Source organism: Ranitomeya imitator, chromosome 9 (genome assembly GCF_032444005.1).
Source record: "Ranitomeya imitator isolate aRanImi1 chromosome 9, aRanImi1.pri, whole genome shotgun sequence".
Lineage (NCBI taxonomy): Eukaryota > Metazoa > Chordata > Amphibia > Anura > Dendrobatidae > Ranitomeya > Ranitomeya imitator.
In genome coordinates this window covers 27,086,293-27,107,624 of record NC_091290.1, presented here as the reverse complement: position 1 = coordinate 27,107,624, position 21,332 = coordinate 27,086,293, and the positions used below count along the sequence as shown (strand labels likewise).

Sequence of the window (21,332 nt, the reverse complement as noted above, 5' to 3'; positions counted from 1 at the left end):
TAGTTCTATTATTGTCCATAGGCGGCAGTATTATAGTAGTTATATTCTTGTACATAGGGGCAGTATTATAGTAGTTATATTCTTGTACATAGGGGCAGTATTATAGTAGTTATATTCTTGTACATAGGAGCAGTATTATAGTAGTTATATTCTTGTACATAGGCGGCAGTATTATAGTAGTTATATTCTTGTACATAGGGGCAGTATTATAGTAGTTATATTCTTGTACATAGGAGCAGTATTATAGTAGTTATATTCTTGTACATAGGAGCAGTATTATAGTAGTTATAATCTTGTACATAGGAGCAGTATTATAGTAGTTCTATTCTTGTCCATAGGAGGCAGTATTATAGTAGTTCTATTCTTGTACATAGGAGCAGTATTATAGTAGTTCTATTCTTGTACATAGGAGCAGTATTATAGTAGTTATATTCTTGTACATAGGAGCAGTATTATAGTAGTTCTATTCTTGTACATAGGAGCAATATTATAGTAGTTACTAGCTGAAGAGCCCGGCGTTGCCTGGGCATAGTAAATATCTGTGGTTAGTTATAGCACCCCACTTCTCTTATTTTCCCATCACGCCTCTCATTTTCCCCATCACATCTTTCAATTTCCCTCTCACATCTCTCATTTTCTCCCTCACACCTCTCATTTTCCCCCTCACTCCTCTTATTTTCCACCTCACACCTCTCATTCCCCCCTAACACTTGTCATTTCGACCTCACATCTTTCATTTTCCGATCACTCCACTATTTTCCCTCAATCCTTTTCATTTTCACCTCACACCTCTCATTTTCACATCAGTATATACATGTTTGTCATCTCCCTTATATATAGTATACACCTGTATGTCATCTCCTGTATATAGTATATACCTGTATGTCATCTCCCCTGTATATAGTATATACCTGCTGTGTGTCATCTCCCCTGTATATAGTATATACCTGTATGTCATCTCCTGCTATATATAGTATATACCTGTATGTCATCTCCTCCTGTATATAGTATATACCTGTGTGTCATCTCCCCTGTATATAGTATATATCTGTGTGTCATCTCCTCCTGTATATATTATATACCTTCATGTCATCTCCTACTGTATATAGTATATACCTGTACGTCATCTACTCCTGTATATAGTATATACCTGTGTGTCATCTCCTCCTGTATATAGTATGTACCTGTATGTCATCTCCTCCTGTATATAGTATGAACCTGTATGTCATCTCCTCCTCTATATAGTATATACCTGTGTGTCATCTCTCCTGTATATAGTATATACCTGTGTGTTATCTCCCTTGTACATAGTATATATCTGTATGTCATTTCTTCCTGTATTAGACCTCGTTCACACGTTATTTGGTCAGTATTTTTACCTCAGTATTTGTAAGCTAAATTGGCAGCCTGATAAATCCCCAGCCAACAGGAAGCCCTCCCCCCTGGCAGTATATATTAGCTCACACATACACATAATAGACAGGTCATGTGACTGACAGCTGCCGTATTTCCTATATGGTACATTTGTTGCTCTTGTAGTTTGTCTGCTTATTAATCAGATTTTTATTTTTGAAGGATAAGACCAGACTTGTGTGTGTTTTAGGGTGAGTTTTGTTTGTCAAGTTGTGTGTGTTGAGTTGCGTGTGGCGACATGCATGTAGCGACTTTTGTGAGATGAGTTTTGTGTGGCAACATGCGTGTAGCAACTTTTTGTGTGTCGAGTTGCATGTGACAGGTTAGTGTAGCAAGTTGTGTGCAGCAAGTTTTGCGCATGGCGAGTTTTGCGCATGGCGAGTTTTATGTGTGGTCCCTTTTGAGTATGTGCAAGTTTTGTGTGAGGCAACTTTTGCATGTGTTGCAACTTTTGTGCATGTGGCAATTTTTCCGCATGTGCAAGTTTTGCGTGTGGTGAGTTTTCCATGAGGTGAGTTTTGCACTTGTGGCAAGTTTTGCGTGAGCCTAGTTTTTGCATGTGGCGAGTTTTGCACGTGGCGAGTTTTGAGCGGCGACTTTTGTGTTTGGACTTTTATGTGGCGAGGTTGGTGTATGTGTGGTGAAATGTGTGCTGAGGGTGATATGTGTTCAAGCACGTGGTAGTGTATGGCGCATTTTGTGTGTGTGTTCATTTCCCCGTGTGTGGTGAGTATCCCATGTCGGGGCCCCACCTTAGCAACTGTACGGTATATACTCTTTGGCGCCATCGCTCTCACTCTTTAAGTCCCCCTTGTTCACATCTGGCAGCTGTCAATTTGCCTCCAACACTTTTCCTTTCACTTTTCCCCATTATGTAGATAGGGGAAAAATAGTTTGGTGAATTGGAAAGCGCGGGGTTAAAATTTCACCTCACAACATAGCCTATGACGCTCTCAGGGTCCAGACGTGTGACTGTGCAAAATTTTGTTGCTGTAGCTGCGACGCTTCCAACACTTTTCCTTTCACTTTTTTCCCCATTATGTAGATAGGGGCAAAATTGTTTGGTGAATTGGAACGCGCGGGGTTAAAATTTCGCCTCACAACATAGCCTATGACGCTCTCGGGGTCCAGATGTGTGACTGTGCAAAATTTTGTGGCTGTAGCTGCGACGGTGCAGATGCCAATCCCGGACATACATACACACACACACACACACACACACATACACACATACACACATTCAGCTTTATATATTAGATATTCTTGTACATAGGAGCAGTATTATAGTAGTTCTATTCTTGTACATAGGCGGTAGTATTATACAGTCATGGCCAAAAGTATTGACACCCCTGCAATTCTGTCAGATAATACTCAGTTTCTTCCTGAAAATGATTGCAATCACAAATTATTTGGTATTATTATCTTCGTTTAATTTGTCTTAAATGAAAAAACACAAAAAGAATTGCCCTAAAGCCAAATTGGATATAATTCCACACCAAACATATAAAAGGCGGTGGACAAAAGTATTGGCACTGTTCGAAAAATCATGTGAAGCTTCTCTAATTTGTGTAATTAACAGCACCTGTAACTTACCTGTGGCATCTAACAGGTGTTGGCAATAACTAAATCACACTTGCAGCCAGTTGACATGGATTAAAGTTGACTCAACTTCTGTCCTGTGTCCTTGTGTGTACCACATTGAGCATGGAGAAAAGAAAGAAGACCAAAGAACTGTCTGAGGACTTGAGAAACCAAATTGTGAGGAAGCATGAGCAATCTCAAGGCTACAAGTCCATCTCCAAAGACCTGAATGTTCCTGTGTCTACCGTGCGCAGTGTCATCAACAAGTATAAAGCCCATGGCACTGTGGCTAACCTCCCTAGATGTGGACGGAAAAGAAAAATTGACAAGAGATTTCAACGCAAGATTGTGCGGATGTTGGATAAAGAACCTCGACTAACAACCAAACAAGTTCAAGCTGCCCTGCAGTCCGAGGGTACAACAGTGTCAACCCGTACTATCCTTCGGCGTCTGAATGAAAAGGGACTGTATGGTAGGAGACCCAGGAAGACCCCACTTCTTACCCCAAGAGATAAAAAAGCCAGGCTGGAGTTTGCCAAGACTAACCTGAAAAAGCCAAAAACATTTTGGAAGAATGTTCTCTGGTCAGATGAGACAAAAGTAGAGCTTTTTGGGCAAAGGCATAAACATAGAGTTTACAGGAGAAAAAAAAGGCATTCAAAGAAAAGAACACGGTCCCTACAGTCAAACATGGTGGAGGTTCCCTGATGTTTTGGGGTTGCTTTGCTGCCTCTGGCACTGGACTGCTTGACCGTGTGCATGGCATTATGAAGTCTGAAGACTACCAACAAATTTTGCAGCATAATGTAGGGCCCCGTGTGAGAAAGCTGGGTCTCCCTCAGAGGTCATGGGTCTTCCAGCAGGACAATGACCCAAAACACACTTCAAAAAGCACTAAAATGGTTTGAGAGAAAGCACTGGAGACTTCTAAGGTGGCCAGCAATGAGTCCAGACCTGAATCCCGTAGAACACCAGTGGAGAGATCTAAAAATGGCAGTTTGGAGAAGGCGCCCTTCAAGTATCAGGGACCTGGAGCAGTTTGCCAAAGAAGAATGGTCTAAAATTCCAGCAGAGCATTGTAAGAAACTCATTGATGGTTACCGGAAGCGGTTGGTCACAGTTATTTTGGCTAAAGGTCGTGCAACCAAGTATTAGGCTGAGGGTGCCAATACTTTTGTCTGGCCCATTTTTGGAGTTTTGTGTGAATTGATCAATGTTTTACTTTTTGCTTCATTCTCGTGTTTTTTCATTTAAGACAAATTAAATGAAGATAATACCAAATAATTTATGATTGCAATCATTTTCAGGAAGAAACTGAGTATTATCTGACAGAATTGCAGGGGTGTCAATACTTTTGGCCATGACTGTAGTAGTTCTATTCTTGTACATAGGAGCAGTATTATAGTAGTTATAATCTTATACATAGGAGCAGTATTATAGTAATTATATTCTTGTACATAGAGGGCAGTATTATAGTAGTTATATTTTTGTACATAGGAGCAGTATTATAGTAGTTATATTTTTGTACATAGGAGCAGTATTATAGTAGTTATATTCTTGTACATGGGAGCAGTATTATAGTAGTTATATTCTTGTACATGGGAGCAGTATTATAGTAGTTATATTCTTGTACATGGGAGCAGTATTATAGTAGTTATATTCTTGTACATAGGAGCAGTATTATAGTAGTTCTATTCTTGTACATAGGGGCAGTATTATAGTAGTTCTATTCTTGTACATAGGGAGCAGTATTATAGTAGTTATATTCCTGTACATATGGTGCAGTATTATAGTAGTTATATTCTTGTACATAAGGGCAGTATTATAGTAGTTCTATTCCTGTACATAGGTGCAATATTATAGTAGTTATATTCTTGTACAAAGGAGCAATATTATAGTAGTTCTATTCTTGTACATAGGGGCAGTATTATAGTAGTTATATTCCTGTACATAGGTGCAATATTATAGTATATTCTTGCACATAGGAGCAGTATTATAGTAGTTATATTCTTGTACATAGGAGCAGTATTATAGTAGTTATATTCTGGTACATAGGGGCAGTATTATAGTAGTTATATTCTTGTACATAGGAGCAGTATTATAGTAGTTATATTCTTGTACATAGGAGCAGTATTATAGTAGTTATATTCTGGTACATAGGGGCAGTATTATAGTAGTTATATTCTTGTACATAGGAGCAGTATTATAGTAGTTATATTCTTGTACATAGGGGGCAGTATTATAGTAGTTATATTCTTGTACATAGGAGCAGTATTATAGTAGTTATATTCTTGTACATAGGGGGCAGTATTATAGTAGTTATATTCTTGTACATAGGGGGCAGTATTATAGTAGTTATATTCTGGTACATAGGGGCAGTATTATAGTAGTTATATTCTTGTACATAGGAGCAGTATTATAGTAGTTATATTCTTGTACATAGGGGCTGTATTATAGTAGTTATATTCTTGTACATAGGAGCAGTATTATAGTAGTGTACTTTCACCAATGAAATCTGACTAAGGATTGATACCTAGTGGGTCATGTGGACTGCCTTTGAAAATGATTCGATATGTAGTCAGAAATAAGGCGCCCTCTGCAGGCAAAATGTGGGGCCCTCCAAGAATTCCTCCAGTGGCTTCTTCTCTCCCGTCAGGGTCCAGTAAGACACGTAAAGCTTCACACACAAACTCTTCTCCAGGAAGCAGGGCCGGTCTCAGGATTTTAGGCTGCATTATTAAGAAACACAAGAAGCGCAACGATAATATAGTAAAAGTATTTCATGATCTGGACATTCGGAATTTTGCTTAGCATTAAATGATAAAGTCCAGAGTTTAGATGGGGTAATTACAGATTAATAGTGAATGACTCCTCTGGGGTCCGCAGTAGGAATGTGTCGGACCCTTGTGGGGTCATCGGGCTCAGACATAAATCACCATATTCTGTTGAAACTTTAGGACAAGAATATATCTGTGGCTGTAGGGTCCCCGAGGAGGGTCTGTAATGTAAGATTGTGTGATGTGATCTGCACTGTTACATATAGCAAGCGCCTGGAAAAAGACGCCATGTGGGGGTATATGGGGTATATGGGGGTATGCTGGTGGATGAAGGCAGAGTCCACCTGCCGCTAACACTCTGGTAAGAGAAGTGGCAGAGATCCTGCATAAATGGCCTCAGGTGTCCCTCTTCTGACTTCATGCATTAGAGATTAAAGGGGTTTTACGGGACTAACATATTGATCATCAATATCAGATTGGTGGGGTCCGGGCATAGGGCATCCCGCCCGATCAGCTGTTGTCTGTGCTATCCAGCCCCCGCCAGAGGTGAGGACGGCCCATCGGAGTAGGTGCCGGGCCGCCACCCATCTGATATTGATGGCCCATAAATCCAGGAATACCCCTTTAACAATTGGGCCAGGAAATTATATAAAATGCACTAAAATCTCTTGTGTTTCACTTCCTCGCCATTTCGAGACCTCTGCTTAGTGTCGGAGAATAGTAATGTTCTGCTTAAAAAAACAAAAACTTTCCTGAACTTATTCATCCAGTCTACACAAACCTGGACTCCAGACTAATAGATATGACCTGCACTGACACATTGTAACAAACCATTAGGACTGGCAACAGATTTGTGCTGCTCATGTACTTTAAGGGACACGTGGAAAATTTGGACGACCCTTACTTAAATGCCCGAGTCCCTCTGGGAAGATAAGAAAAACCTTTACTAGTCTGTCGAGCCAAAACCTGGGATCTGGACAGTAATGCCGCGTGAGCGCTGCAGCCAATCAGCAGCCTTTACTATTTCATCAGGACAGATATCAGCACTGACAGAATATTGATCGGCTGCAGCGGTCACGTGACAACAATAGGAAGCGACAGTTTTTCCAGCGTTTTTATTTTCTATGATGCACTGAACTGATTACGCAGGGTTTTCTCAATAGTGGACAACCCCTTTAAGGAGGACTTAAGAACCGCATCCTTAGCTCACCTTCTTGATTGGAGGTAGTCGTCTACTCTCCCGATGTACGGCCTCCAGTGTTTCAATGTGCATAGCGACAATACCTAATGGAGACATCAAAAACGTGGAACTATAAAGGAGGCGACATCGAGACAATTCCCGAATACACGTTCCATGAGTCAGACATCACTGGAGGAAATATCTGGGTCTCCATTAAAAAAGCAAGCAACGAATATATCTCTTCATGCTGTAAGTGAATAAGAAAACCACACAAAAAAAAACTAACACTATTCACAGCAGAGGGTTTGGTACAGTTTCATCCAGTCTAGATAATACAGCCTGGCATTATATTTATAGTGTAAGGGACACGAAGCTTTCTGTGCCAGTACTGGAGCAATACCTGGGATCATGCAGTGCAGGCTCTTGATGTGCTCCTGGGTCACTCCGCTCTCGGTGCACACTTTATCAATAAACCTGGTGATGAATCGGACCACAGAATTGGCGATATCGCTCTCTGAGTCCTCGAAGCCGCTCTCCGTGTCATAACTCTCAGCGACACTTCCAGCAATGCTGCGGATACAGATATAGACGGATTACTGGTGGCACGAAAGCACGAAATAATGCAGCACATAGTGACTGCACCAGCAGAATAGTGAGTGCAGCTCTGGAGTATAAAACAGGATGCAACCCAGGATCAGTAATGTATGTACACAGTGACTGCACCAGCAGAATAGTGAGTGCAGCTCTGGAGTATAAAACAGGATGCAACCCAGGATCAGTAATGTATGTACACAGTGACTGCACCAGCAGAATAGTGAGTGCAGCTCTGGAGTATAAAACAGGATGTAACTCAGGATCAGTAATGTATGTACACAGTGACTGCACCAGCAGAATAGTGAGTGCAGCTCTGGAGTATAATACAGGATGTAACTCAGGATCAGTACAGGATCAGTAATGTAATGTATGTACACAGCGACTGCACCAGCAGAATAGAGCGTGCAGCTCTGGAGTATAATACAGGATGTAACTCAGGATCAGTAATGTAATGTATGTACACAGTGACTGCACCAGCAGAATAGGGAGTGCAGCTCTGGAGTATAATACAGGATGTGACTCAGGATCAGTAATGTAATGTATGTACACAGTGACTGCACCAGCAGAATAGGGAGTGCAGCTCTGGAGTATAATACAGGATGTGACTCAGGATCAGTAATGTAATGTATGTACACAGCGACTGCACCAGCAGAATAGAGCGTGCAGCTCTGGAGTATAATACAGGATGTAACTCAGGATCAGTAATGTAATGTATGTACACAGTGACTGCACCAGCAGAATAGGGAGTGCAGCTCTGGAGTATAATACAGGATGTGACTCAGGATCAGTAATGTATGTACACAGTGACTGCACCAGCAGAATAGTGAGTGCAGCTCTGGAGTATAATACAGGATGTAACTCAGGATCAGTACAGGATCAGTAATGTAATGTATGTACACAGCGACTGCACCAGCAGAATAGTGAGTGCAGCTCTGGAGTATAATACAGGATGTAACTCAGGATCAGTAATGTAATGTATGTACACAGTGACTGCACCAGCAGAATAGGGAGTGCAGCTCTGGAGTATAATACAGGATGTGACTCAGGATCAGTAATGTATGTACACAGTGACTGCACCAGCAGAATAGTGAGTGCAGCTCTGGAGTATAAAACAGGATGTAACTCAGGATCAGTAATGTATGTACACAGCGACTGTACCAGCAGAATAGTGAGTGCAGCTCTGGAGTATAATACAGGATATAATTCAGGATCAGTACAGGATCAGTAATGTAATGTTTGTACACAGTGACTGCACCAGCAGAATAGTGGGTGCAGCTCTGGAGTATAATACAGGGTGTAACTCAGGATCAGTAATGTATGTACACATTGAATGCACCAGCAGAATAGTGAGTACAGCTCTGGAGTATAATACAGGATGTAACTCAGGGTCAGGACAGGATCAGTAATGTATGTACACAGTGACTGCAACAGCAGAATAGTGAGTGCAGCTCTGGAGAATAATACAGGATTTAACTCAGGATCAGTACAGAATCAGTAATGTATGTACACAGCGACTACACCAGCAGAATAGTGAGTGCAGCTCTGGAGTATAATACAGGATGTAACTCAGGATCAGTAATGTAATGTGTGTACACAGTGACTGCACCAGCAGAATAGTGAGTGCAGCTCTGGAGAATAATACAGGATGTAACTCAGGATCAGTAATGTATGTACACAGTGACTGCACCAGCAGAATAGCGAGTGCAGCTCTTTAGTATAATATAGGATGTAACTCAGGAAAAGTAATCTCATGTGTAAGGGAAAAAATAATATTAGGAATATAACATTTACATGATTTACGCTGCACAAAGGGCCATAAAATCTATGGACTCTTATTACAGGTGAGAAGGCTAACATGAACTCATAGATTGGTAGAGTTGGAAGGGACCCCCAGGGTCATCGTGTCCAGTCCTCTGCTTAATGCAGGATTCACTAAACCATCTCAGACAGATGTCTGTCCAGCCTCTGTATGAAGACTTCCATTGAAGGAGAACTCACCACCGCTCGTGGCCGCCTGTTCCACTCATTGATGACCCTCACTGTCGGAAAGTTTTCTCTAATATCTAATCTGTATCTTCTCCCATTCAGTTTCATCCCATTGCTTCTCGTGTGTCCATGTGCTAATGAGAATAATGATGATCCCTCTACACTGTGACAACCTGTCATTTTGTAGCCTATGATTAAAGGAGTATTCCCATCTCCAAGATCCTATCTCAATATGTAGTGGGTGTAGTGTTAATTATAATATTAGCAAATACGTCCATTTAAAAAGGTAGTGTAGTTCTTCTGATTCACTGTCACTTACATCATGTACAGAGCATTGAAGCAGATTGGGTATCCTTGGTTATGATCACTAACCACTGTCACTATATGAGTGGTTGTAACTATGCATATCTAAGCTACTGCAATGCCCTGCACATGGAGTAAGTGACATAGCTAATCAGAAGAACTATACTACATTTGTAAATGGAGGCATTTCCTAATACTATATATTGGGCTAAAACCTTGGATAGCAAAATACCCCTTTAAATTAGATGAACCCTTGCTGTTTCACCCCACGTTATGTGCTGAGAATTGTGTATATATAGGGGGATACTAAACTGTATTGATCAGAAATAAGAGGGGTTCAACAATTCTTGAATTCTGAAAGAATTGGGGGTCTATCTGCCTGCAGGAGGTCTTGTATCTTAGGATAAAGAATGCTTTTCTAAGTATATGAGGCAACACTTAATATCAGGAGACAGCAATGTGGGGAAGTCTCCTTGACTGTTTTGCAAGACTCTTGATGGCACTTAAAAAAAAAAAAAATGCCAAAAATTCCATTTCTGCCATCAGTGAAATTCATCAGTTGTAATTTATTTGGACGATCTGATGGAAAACATGCTGACTGCTGGTAAAGGTTGCATAGTTTACAGTGCCGGCCTAGGACGGGAGCGCGCCTCGACGAAACGGCCGGACCTATGCTGCGGGAACGGAGGCGAGTCACGGTGAAAGAATGATCCACAACAACACAAACAATGAGCTCAGTGCACTTTAGACAACAGAAAAGTGATTGTTTATCGTGTTGCGATCAGACACTTAATCTAAGTGGAGACATGAAGACATGCAGGACATTCCAGTGGGGGTAAACACAGGCGCACCGTGTGGGGGTCCGAAGATTAACCCCTCGGGGGCTGGACTTCTCCATATGTGTAGTAGGTGTATAATATTAGAAAATACCTATAATTAGAAATGTAGAATAGTTCTCCTGATTAGCCATGTCACTTACCTCATTTGCAGGGCATTACAGTAGCTTGGGTATCCATGGTTACGACCACTAGCAACTAACCGTCACTATATGAGTGGTCGTAACCATGGATACCTAAGCTACTGCAGTGCCCTGCACATGGGGTAAGTGACAGAGCTAATAAGAAGAAATATCCCACATCTATAATTGGTGATATTTGTGAATATTATTGGGATAGGATTAACCCTTTAAGCCTTCTCCACATGAAGTTGAAACATTGAGGAGGATCGCGAGGCAAAAACAAGAATGTGCTGCAGAAAATATGCATGTGGAGACAGAACAGCAATGTAACAACTAAATGAGCGCTATTCGTCTCATGTTTAATCCATAAGCACCTGTTTTTGGGCAGGAATCTAAAAGGAATTGTCTGAATGGCCGGCTGTAGATTTTGCCTGGCATCCAACTTAAATGGACTCCTGGAAAATCACATTGAGGCTACTGGGAACCTGCTAGTCCAAACTGTCCAATGCCCTTCAAACTCACCGTTGCTGCCTTTTCTCTGCACAAACTGAAGTTTAATCCCATGTTAATTAGGTGCTCTGGGCACACTGGGTGTGGCCAAGTGGCTCAGGTTTTGCATGCTCCGCCTTTATCGTTGATGAATGACAAGAATGGTCTGCCTGAGCTTTCTCTGCAAAAATGCTTTCTCCAGGCAAGCCACAGCTGAGAGGCGGAGGAATGAAATACCGATGGGAGGATCAGTGTGCTGAGCTTCTTGGCCACACCCAGGCTGCACCTAGCACCTAATTAACATGGGATTAATCTTTAGCTGCTGCAGAACAGAGGAAATTAACTGAAAGTTTAGGAGGGCTATAACACTTAGAAAGCTGCGTGCTTAGTCTGCACTGTCAGTTTGAGCCGACACACTCCCTTTAAGTCTATCACAGTCTTTCAAGCAATAGACTTCACTGTAAGCAATGATGAATTAAAGGGATCCTCCCTTGCAATGATCCTGCGAAATGGCACAGTACGCAGCCCACTTATGAAAAGTGTGCGAACTGGTGAACTAGTTGTGTAGCTTGGAATAGATGATCCAGCATTGGATTGTGCTGGTCACCTGCACCCTCCATGACTACACTGCATTGGATTGTGCCGGTCACCTGCGCCCTCCATGACTTCTCTGTATTGGATTGTGCCGGTCACCTGCGCCCTCCATGACTACACTGTATTGGATTGTGCTGGTCACCTGCGCCCTCCATGACTTCTCTGTATTGGATTGTGCCGGTCACCTGCCCCCTCCATGACTTCACTGTATTGGATTGTGCTGGTCACCTGCGCCCTCCATAACTTCTCTGTATTGGATTGTGTCGGTCACCTGTGCCCTCCATGACTACACTGTATTGGATTGTGCCGGTCACCTGCGCCCTCCATGACTTCTCTGTATTGGATTGTGCCGGTCACCTGCGCCCTCCATGACTTCTCTGTATTGGATTGTGCCGATCACCTGCGCCCTCCATGACTTCTCTGTATTGGATTGTGCTGGTCACCTGCGCCCTCCATGACTACATTGTATTAAATTGTGCCGATCATCTGCGCCCTCCATGACTTCTCTGTTTTGGATTGTGCCGGTCACTTGCGCCCTCCATGACTACACTGTATTGGATTGTGCCATTCACCTGCGCCCTCCATGACCACAATGTATTGGATTGTGCAGGTCACCTGCGCCCTCCATGACTTCTCTGTATTGGATTGTGCCAGTCACCTGCGCCCTCCATGACTTCTCTGTATTGGATTGTGCTGGTCACCTACGCCCTCCATGACTACATTGTATTGGATTGTGCCGGTCACCTGCGCCCTCCATGACTTCTCTGTATTGGATTGTGCCAGTCACCTGCCCCCTCCATGACTTCTCTGTATTGGATTGTGCCGGTCACCTGCGCCCTCCATGACTACACTGTATTGGATTGTGCCGGTCATCTGCGCCCTCCATGACTTCTCTGTATTGGATTGTGCTGGTCACCTGCGCCCTCCATGACTACACTGTATTGGATTGTGCCTGTCACCTGCGCCCTCCATGACTACACTGTATTGGATTGTGTCGGTCACCTGCGCCCTCCATGACTTCTGCGCGGTGCAGCGATCCTCTTACCTATTGGTGACAATGCTGTTGCTGCCGCTCTCCCAGTCGCCGGTGGCCGATGTCCGCAGCAGTTTGTTCTTGCTTGTATCTAACGGCACCAGGAGATAAACCATGAGGTTGGCAAAGTGTATGGCCTGGCTGAACACGGTGCTCTCCTCGCTCTGCACCAGCTCTTGCTGCTGCTCCTTGCTGAGTGTGGGCCACAGACGCAGCTGCTCGGCTGCCAGGTCCATGACGGTGTTCTCCTGATCCAAGCTGTCCACACCATTCTCCTAGAAACAGGGCAAAAAATGATCTCCAGTATTTATTATATTATTATATATCTACATATCATGGTCTATGTATTTTATTTACTCGCTTCTGTGGTCACTACTAGCTGTTCTAAGGACTACTCAAAATTGGGATAAGAGAATAAGCTCCGAGGAAAATTTTTTAAATTTTGCATATTAAACAATATGTATAGTGCGGATCTCCTTTATGCCGAATATATACATATATAATAGACATCAAAAGTGCAGTCACTGTGTACATAGATTACATTACTGATCCTGAGTTACTTCCTGTATTATACCCCAGAGCTGCACTCACTATTCTGCTGGTGCAGTCACTGTGTACATACATTACATTACTGATCCTGAGTTACATCCTGTATTATACTCCAGAGCTGCACTCACTATTCTGCTGGTGCAGTGTCTGTGTACATACACTATATTACTGATCCTGAATTGATCCTGAGTTATATCCTGTATTATACCCCAGAGCTGCACTCACTATTCTGCTGGTGCAGTCACTGTGTATATACATTACTGATCCTGTACTGATCCTGAGTTACATCCTGTATTATACCCCAGAGCTGCACTCACTATTCTGCTGGTGCAGTCACTGTGTACATACATTACATTACTGATCCTGAATTGATCCTGAGTTATATCCTGTATTATACCCCAGAGCTGCACTCACTATTCTGCTGGTGCAGTCACTGTGTATATACATTACTGATCCTGTACTGATCCTGAGTTACATCCTGTATTATACCCCAGAGCTGCACTCACTATTCTGCTGGTGTAGTCACGGTGTACATAATAATAATAATCTTTATTTTTTTATATAGCGCTAACATATTCCGCAGCGCTTTACAGTTTTGCACACATTATCATCACTGTCCCTTATGGGGCTCACAATCTAAATTCTTTATCAGTATGTCTTTGGGAAGTGTACATTACATTACTGATCCTGAGTTACATCCTATATTATACTCCAGAGCTGCACTCACTATTCTGGTGGTGCAATGACTGTGTACATACATTACATTACTGATCCTGAGTTACATCCTGTATTATACTCCAGAGCTGCACTCACTATTCTGCTGGTGCAGTCACTGTGTACATACATTATATTACTGATCCTGAGTTACATCCTGTATTATACTCCAGAGCAGCACTCACTATTCTGCTGGTGCAGTCACTGTGTACATACATTACATTACTGATCCTGAGTTACATCCTGTATTATACTCCAGAGCTGCACTCACTATTCTGCTAGTGCAGTCTCTGTGTACATACATTACATTACTGATCCTGAGTTACATCCTGTATTATACTCCAGAGCTGCTCTCACTATTCTGCTGGTGCAGTCACTGTGTACATACATTACTGATCCTGAGTTACATCCTGTATTATACCCCAGAGCTGCACTCACTATTCTGCTGTTGCAGTCACTGTGTACACACATTACATTACTGATCCTGAGTTATATCCTGTATTATACCCCAGAGCTGCACTCACTATTCTGCTGGTGCAGTCACTGTGTACATACATACATTACTGATCCTGAGTTACATCCTGTATTATACTCCAGAGCTGAACTCACTATCCTGCTGGTGCAGTCACTGTGTACATACATTACATTACTGATCCTGAGTTACATCCTGTATTATACTCCAGAGCTGCACTCACTATTCTGCTGGTGCAGTCACTGTGTACAGACATTACATTACTGATCCTAAGGTACATCCTGTATTATACTCCAGAGCTGCACTCACTATTCTGCTGGTGCAGTCACTGTGTAGATACATTACATTACTGATCCTGAGTTACATCCTGTATTATACTCCAGAGCTGCACTCACTATTCTGCTAGTGCAGTCTCTGTGTACATACATTACATTACTGATCCTGAGTTACATCCTATATTATACTCCAGAGCTGCACTCACTATTCTGGTGGTGCAGTCACTGTGTACATACATTACATTATTGATCCTGAGTTACATCCTGTATTATACTCCAGAGCTGCACTCACTATTCTGCTGGTGCAGTCACTGTGTACACACATTACATTACTGATCCTGAGTTACATCTTGAATTATACCCCAGAGCTGCACTCACTATTCTGCTGGTGCAGTCACTGTGTACATACATTACATTACTGATCCTGAGTTATATCCTGTATTATACCCCAGAGCTGCACTCACTATATTGCTGGTGCAGTCACTGTGTACATACATTACATTACTGATCCTGAGTTACATCTTGTATTATACCCCAGAGCTGCACTCACTATTCTGCTGGTGCAGTCACTGTGTACACACATTACATTACTGATCCTGAGTTACATCCTGTATTATACTCCAGAGCTGCACTCACTATTCTGCTAGTGCAGTCTCTGTGTACATACATTACATTACTGATCCTGAGTTACATCCTATATTATACTCCAGAGCTGCACTCACTATTCTGGTGGTGCAGTCACTGTGTACATACATTACATTATTGATCCTGAGTTACATCCTGTATTATACCCCAGAGCTGCACTCACTATTCTGCTGGTGCAGTCACTGTGTACATACATTACTGATCCTGAGTTACATCCTGTATTATACTCCAGAGCTGCACTCACTATTCTGCTGGTGCAGTCACTGTGTACATACATTACTGATCCTGAGTTACATCCTGTATTATACCCCAGAGCTGCACTCACTATTCTGCTGGTGCAGTCACTGTGTACATACATTACTGATCCTGAGTTACATCCTGTATTATACTCCAGAGCTGCACTCACTATTCTGCTGGTGCAGTCACTGTGTACATACATTACATTACTGATCCTGAGTTATATCCTGTACTATACCCCAGAGCTGCACTCACTATATTGCTGGTGCAGTCACTGTGTACATTACATTACATTACTGATCCTGAGTTACATCCTGTATTATACCCCAGAGCTGCACTCACTATTCTGCTGGTGCAGTCACTGTGTACATACATTACATTACTGATCCTGAGTTACATCCTGTATTATACCCCAGAGCTGCACTCACTATTCTGCTGCTGCAGTCACTGTGTACATATATTACATTACTGATCCTGAGTTACATCCTATATTATACTCCAGAGCTGCACTCACTATTCTGGTGGTGCAATCACTGTGTACATACATTACATTACTGATCCTGAGTTACATCCTGTATTATACCCCAGAGCTGCACTCACTATTCTGCTGGTGCAGTCACTGTGTACATATATTACATTACTGATCCTGAGTTACATCCTATATTATACTCCAGAGCTGCACTCACTATTCTGGTGGTGCAATCACTGTGTACATACATTACTGATCCTGAGTTACATCCTGTATTATACCCCAGAGCTGCACTCACTATTCTGCTGGTGCAGTCACTGTGTACATATATTACATTACTGATCCTGAGTTACATCCTATATTATACTCCAGAGCTGCACTCACTATTCTGCTGCTGCAGTCACTGTGTACATACATTACTGATCCTGAGTTAGATCCAGTATTATACTCCAGAGCTGCACTCACTATTCTGCTGCTGCAGTCACTGTGTACATACATTACATTACTGATCCTGAGTTACATCCTGTATTATACCCCAGAGCTGCACTCACTATTCTGCTGCTGCAGTCACTGTGTACATTACTTATGCTGCATATCATGAGTAACAGACTGTATTATACTCCAGAGCTGCACTCACTATTCTGGTGGTGCAATCACTGTGTACATACATTACATTACTGATCCTGAGTTACATCCTATATTATACTCCAGAGCTGCACTCACTATTCTGCTGCTGCAGTCACTGTGTACATACATTACATTACTGATCCTGAGTTACATCCTGTATTATACTCCAGAGCTGCACTCACTATTCTGCTGCTGCAGTCACTGTGTACATACATTACATTACTGATCCTGAGTTACATCCTGTATTATACCCCAGAGCTGCACTCACTATTCTGCTGGTGCAGTCACTGTGTACATACATTACATTACTGATCCTGAGTTACATCCTGTATTATACTCCAGAGCTGCACTCACTATTCTGCTGGTGCAGTCACTGTGTACATACATTACTGGTCCTGAGTTACCTCCTGTATTATACCCCAGAGCTGCACTCACTGTTCTGCTGGTGCAGTCACTGTGTACATTACTTATGCTGCATATCATGAGTAACAGACTGTATTATACTCCAGAGCCGTAATCATAAAAGGTCAGCAGGCGGCCATGTGATACACATGTCGTGCAGCGCTACTGTTCTTCTTAAAGGGGTGACACATTTTTTACATCTGTACGCTATAATCCTGCAGGAGAATAATTCTCAGCTTATAGACACAACCTCCATGCTGGCACTAAGCTGCTGTAGAAAGTGACTTCCCCTCTGTCCCCTCCCGGACCCTCAGCCCTACATCAAGCACAGCTCATGTGTCGGGTGGGCGAGCGGTGGGCCGGTACCTTTGGCACAGACGCCGTTCCCTGGCTGCCATCTCTCGCGGTCAGGTAGAGAGACCGCACTTGGCTCTGGGCGTCGTTGTAGAAGGTGGTCTCCCAGAACTGCTGGTTGGTCCAGATGGCGTGCTCCTGGATACAGGTGTAAGCAAACTGGCTGACTCCAACCGACAATTTCTGCAAAAAAACAAATAAATCATGAGTCTAATCATCAAACGTGAGGTTTATAAATGTCACCGTGACCAGAATGCAATGAAATTATACAGCGGGGAGAATAAAAATGCAGCTAATTGCATCCCGACATGAGATATTTAAGCACTTGCAGCTGCGGCAGACATCGCAGATTACTGTATCATCCTGAGAAATTATATCTTAAAGTGAACGCGACACGGAGGAAAAGAACAAATCTGCTGCAAAAGAAAGCAGACAAACCGCACCACAAAGCCCAGCTTCCCGCTAGGAGTATTACATGGGAAAGGAGCTTGCTGCGGACGCGCAATTTTCAAGATTAGGGTGAAGTTATGGCTTAAAGGGGTCTTTCACTTTCGATTAAAACAAGACCCTCACCCCACCGAGACTTCTTGCCTCTCAGACATGGAAATGGTCCATTTATGTATGGACGTGCTGTCTTTATTCAACCAATCTAAACAAGCAGAGATGCAGTGTAAAGCAAAGGGGTTAATGGTCAGCCTGATCGCACTAGCTGACAATGTCACTGTGCTGGAGTCACATACTATGCGGCAAAGCAGGAAGCGCAGCGTACAAGTCAGGGTCTCTGAAGAGTCACCTTACCATTGTCATAACTATGTCCTGCTGGAGCAGAGCTGCAGTGTAAAGCATGAAAGCTGGTGTGGCACTGCCTGTGATTATATGGCGTGGATTTAAAATCATCTCGGACCCCCAACAAATAGTGGAGCCATTAATCAAGGGCTACAAATTCTACTTTTCACCTGGGTATTGAAGGGGTTGCCAGGTTTAGAAAATCATAGCGGCTTGCTTTCAGAAACAGCATCACCTCTGACCATAGGTTGTGCGTGGTATTGCAGCTTTGATCCATTCACTTCAGTGGGGCTGAATTATAACCCACCCATGGTTCGGGGTGTTACTGTCCAAATTCTGGGCAACCCCTGTATAAGAGATAATGACAACTGTGTGCCCCCCCGATGAAAGGTGCCCCGGTGATGGTGGTGGGGGGTTGTTGTACTGTGCATCTCTCCATTAGCTTTTGCATTATTACGAAACACTAGAAAATCATGATATTTGCATACGGCCCACTAGGTGGCGCTCCAGGCACCATGACGGCTGTGGTTCAACTCGCAATGTAGAACGTGGTCCTATGCCGGAGGCTTCACTCATATGGTCGGCTCCACCGCCGCTGCAGGTAATAGTGGGGGGGTCCTCCACTTACAACCCATGCCCTACCAAAGTCATAAATCTAGACGACGCTAACGCTTAAAAAAATAAAACCCTCAAATAAATCTGCTTGTTAGGAGTATCGGAAAGCTGGGTGACAGCCGCAGGATAACAGACTGGCGGCCACTTTTACACAGCATTCCCAGAAATGGGTTGAATGAAGGTCTTTATTATTAAGGGAAAAAGAAATCCAAACCCACAGGGCCCTGTGTGAAAAAATGATTGCCCCCTAAACCTAATAACTGGTCCGGCCACCCTTAGCAGCGCATGTGATAAGTGACAATGAGTCTTTTACAGCGCTCTGGATGGATTTTGACTGCTCATGTTTGCAGAATTGTTGTAATTCAGCAACATTGGATAATTTCAGAGCATGAACCGCCTTTTGAAGGTCATGCCACAGCATTTCAATCGGTTTAAGGTCAGGACTTTGACTAGGCCACTCCAAAGTCTTAATTTTGTTTTTCTGAAGCCATTCAGAAGTGGACATTTACCACAGCAAGTATTTCAGGTCCTGAAACAGCCCTAGACCATCACACTACCACCACCATATTTTACTGTCGGTATGATGTTTCTTTTCTAAAATGCTGTGTTACTTCTACACCAGATGTAATGGGACATACACCTTCCAAAAATTTCAACTTTTGTCTCGTCAGTCCATAGATTATTGTCCCAAAAGTCCTGGGGATCATCAAGATGTTTTCCCTTAATAATAAAGACCTACATTTAAAAACTGCATTTTGTGATTACTTGTGTTATCTTTGTGTAACATTTAAATTTGTTTGGTGATTCGAAACATTTAAGTGTGATAAATATGCAAAAGAATAGGAGATCAGGAAGGGGGCAAACACTTTTCACAGAACTGGAAATATGGGGAGGATGAATAAAACAAGCTGATAAACTCAGAAACTGGGTATGTTCTCTTTTAGCAAGGAGGCATGTTCCTTAAGAGGGGTTATCAGGGAGAGCCATTTAGGGCCAGTTTTAATATTACTTAAATGCACGTATTCGGGGCAGAAAAAAAATCATTTTTTTTCCAATTTTTTTTTTTTTTTTAATGTTTGCATATGGTTCCATTGCCTATTTCTGGCTGCAGAATGAGTAGAGTGAGAATCTGTCAGTGAGCTCATTCTAATGGAAGAGTTTATTTTTTGGTTCCTTTTATCTGATTTCTAGACATAGACCACGTCAAAGTTGAAATTGCAGGGAAACAGGGAGGGGGTAACATCTGAACGATGGGGGAAAAAAAAAGCACAAAAAGGATAATGACACTTTAAAAAAAATAGAAATAAATACATTTGTAACCTTTTAATGTTTTTATTACACTGAATAGCTTTCACAAAATAACTATAAGGGTTGCAAAAATGTTATGGGCAAATGAGGCAGTGCCCCTGATTGGCTGATCATAGGACTCCAACAAAGTTTGTTTTGTATTTCTAGTTCCGAACGGTCACACGATCCCTTTAAGTCAATCATTTCGGAGTTCAGAATATGCCTGGTGCTTCCTTCTGACCCCCGTCCTGTACATGGAGGGCCTCTTTGAAATTTTATTTAAGGGAGTTTCTCTCGTGAAGGTGAATGGAGCACTTGGCTGCCGTTCAGGAGTCCTGGGTGTTAAGAGGTTTCGGCTCGGTCCTGGTTAGACATTACATGGCTCCGTTAGGACTAAGGTCGGGTCAAGGTGAGTTGCTGTATAACAGAACTGTGAGAACCGCTGAGAATTTTCCAGGAGCTTCACAGGGAATAAATGATGGGACAGATATAATGACTTAGTGATCACCAATGATATTAGTAGTAGGTGGTAACTTGTTGAGCAGAGAATATCCCTTTAAAGGGGCCCAGTTAAAGAATGGGGAGCAATATCCCTGTGTGGGGTGAATGCAGCACATGGTGGAGAGCATTTTTCGGCAGAGATCTGTGCATTTGTGTCCCTTTTTTTCCCCTGTACAGAAAAGAAAACGTAGAAGATGGGTGCTGGCACGCAGTTACCTCTCAGGAGCAGCACATGAGCATCACTCCACATCCAGAGCATTTTGTATCAGGAAATCTATGCGGATCACAAGGTTACAATCAGGAAATCTATGCAGATCACAAGGCTACAATCAGGAAATCTATGCGGATCACAAGGCTACAATCAGGAAATCTATGCGGATCACCGGGTTACAATCAGGAAATCTATGCAGATCACAAGGTTACAATCAGGAAATCTATGCAGATCACAAGGTTACAATCAGGAAATCTATGCAGATCACAAGGTTACAATC

The 21,332-nt window shown here is 42.6% G+C and overlaps 1 protein-coding gene across 4 annotated transcripts in view; it reads right to left on the bottom strand.

The window, feature by feature from the left end:
* Positions 1 to 21,332, bottom strand: part of SBF2 (SET binding factor 2) — a 254,030-nt gene that overhangs the window by 40,673 nt on the left and 192,025 nt on the right. For all 4 annotated transcript variants that reach the window (XM_069738854.1, XM_069738853.1, XM_069738856.1 and 1 more), the window contains exons 18-22: positions 17,665 to 17,835; positions 12,921 to 13,183; positions 7,352 to 7,521; positions 6,982 to 7,055; positions 5,528 to 5,723 (exon numbers count right to left, since the gene is read on the bottom strand). In XM_069738854.1, the coding sequence (XP_069594955.1) occupies positions 5,528 to 5,723; positions 6,982 to 7,055; positions 7,352 to 7,521; positions 12,921 to 13,183; positions 17,665 to 17,835 (874 nt within the window). The remainder of the gene's footprint in view (positions 1 to 5,527; positions 5,724 to 6,981; positions 7,056 to 7,351; positions 7,522 to 12,920; positions 13,184 to 17,664; positions 17,836 to 21,332) is intronic.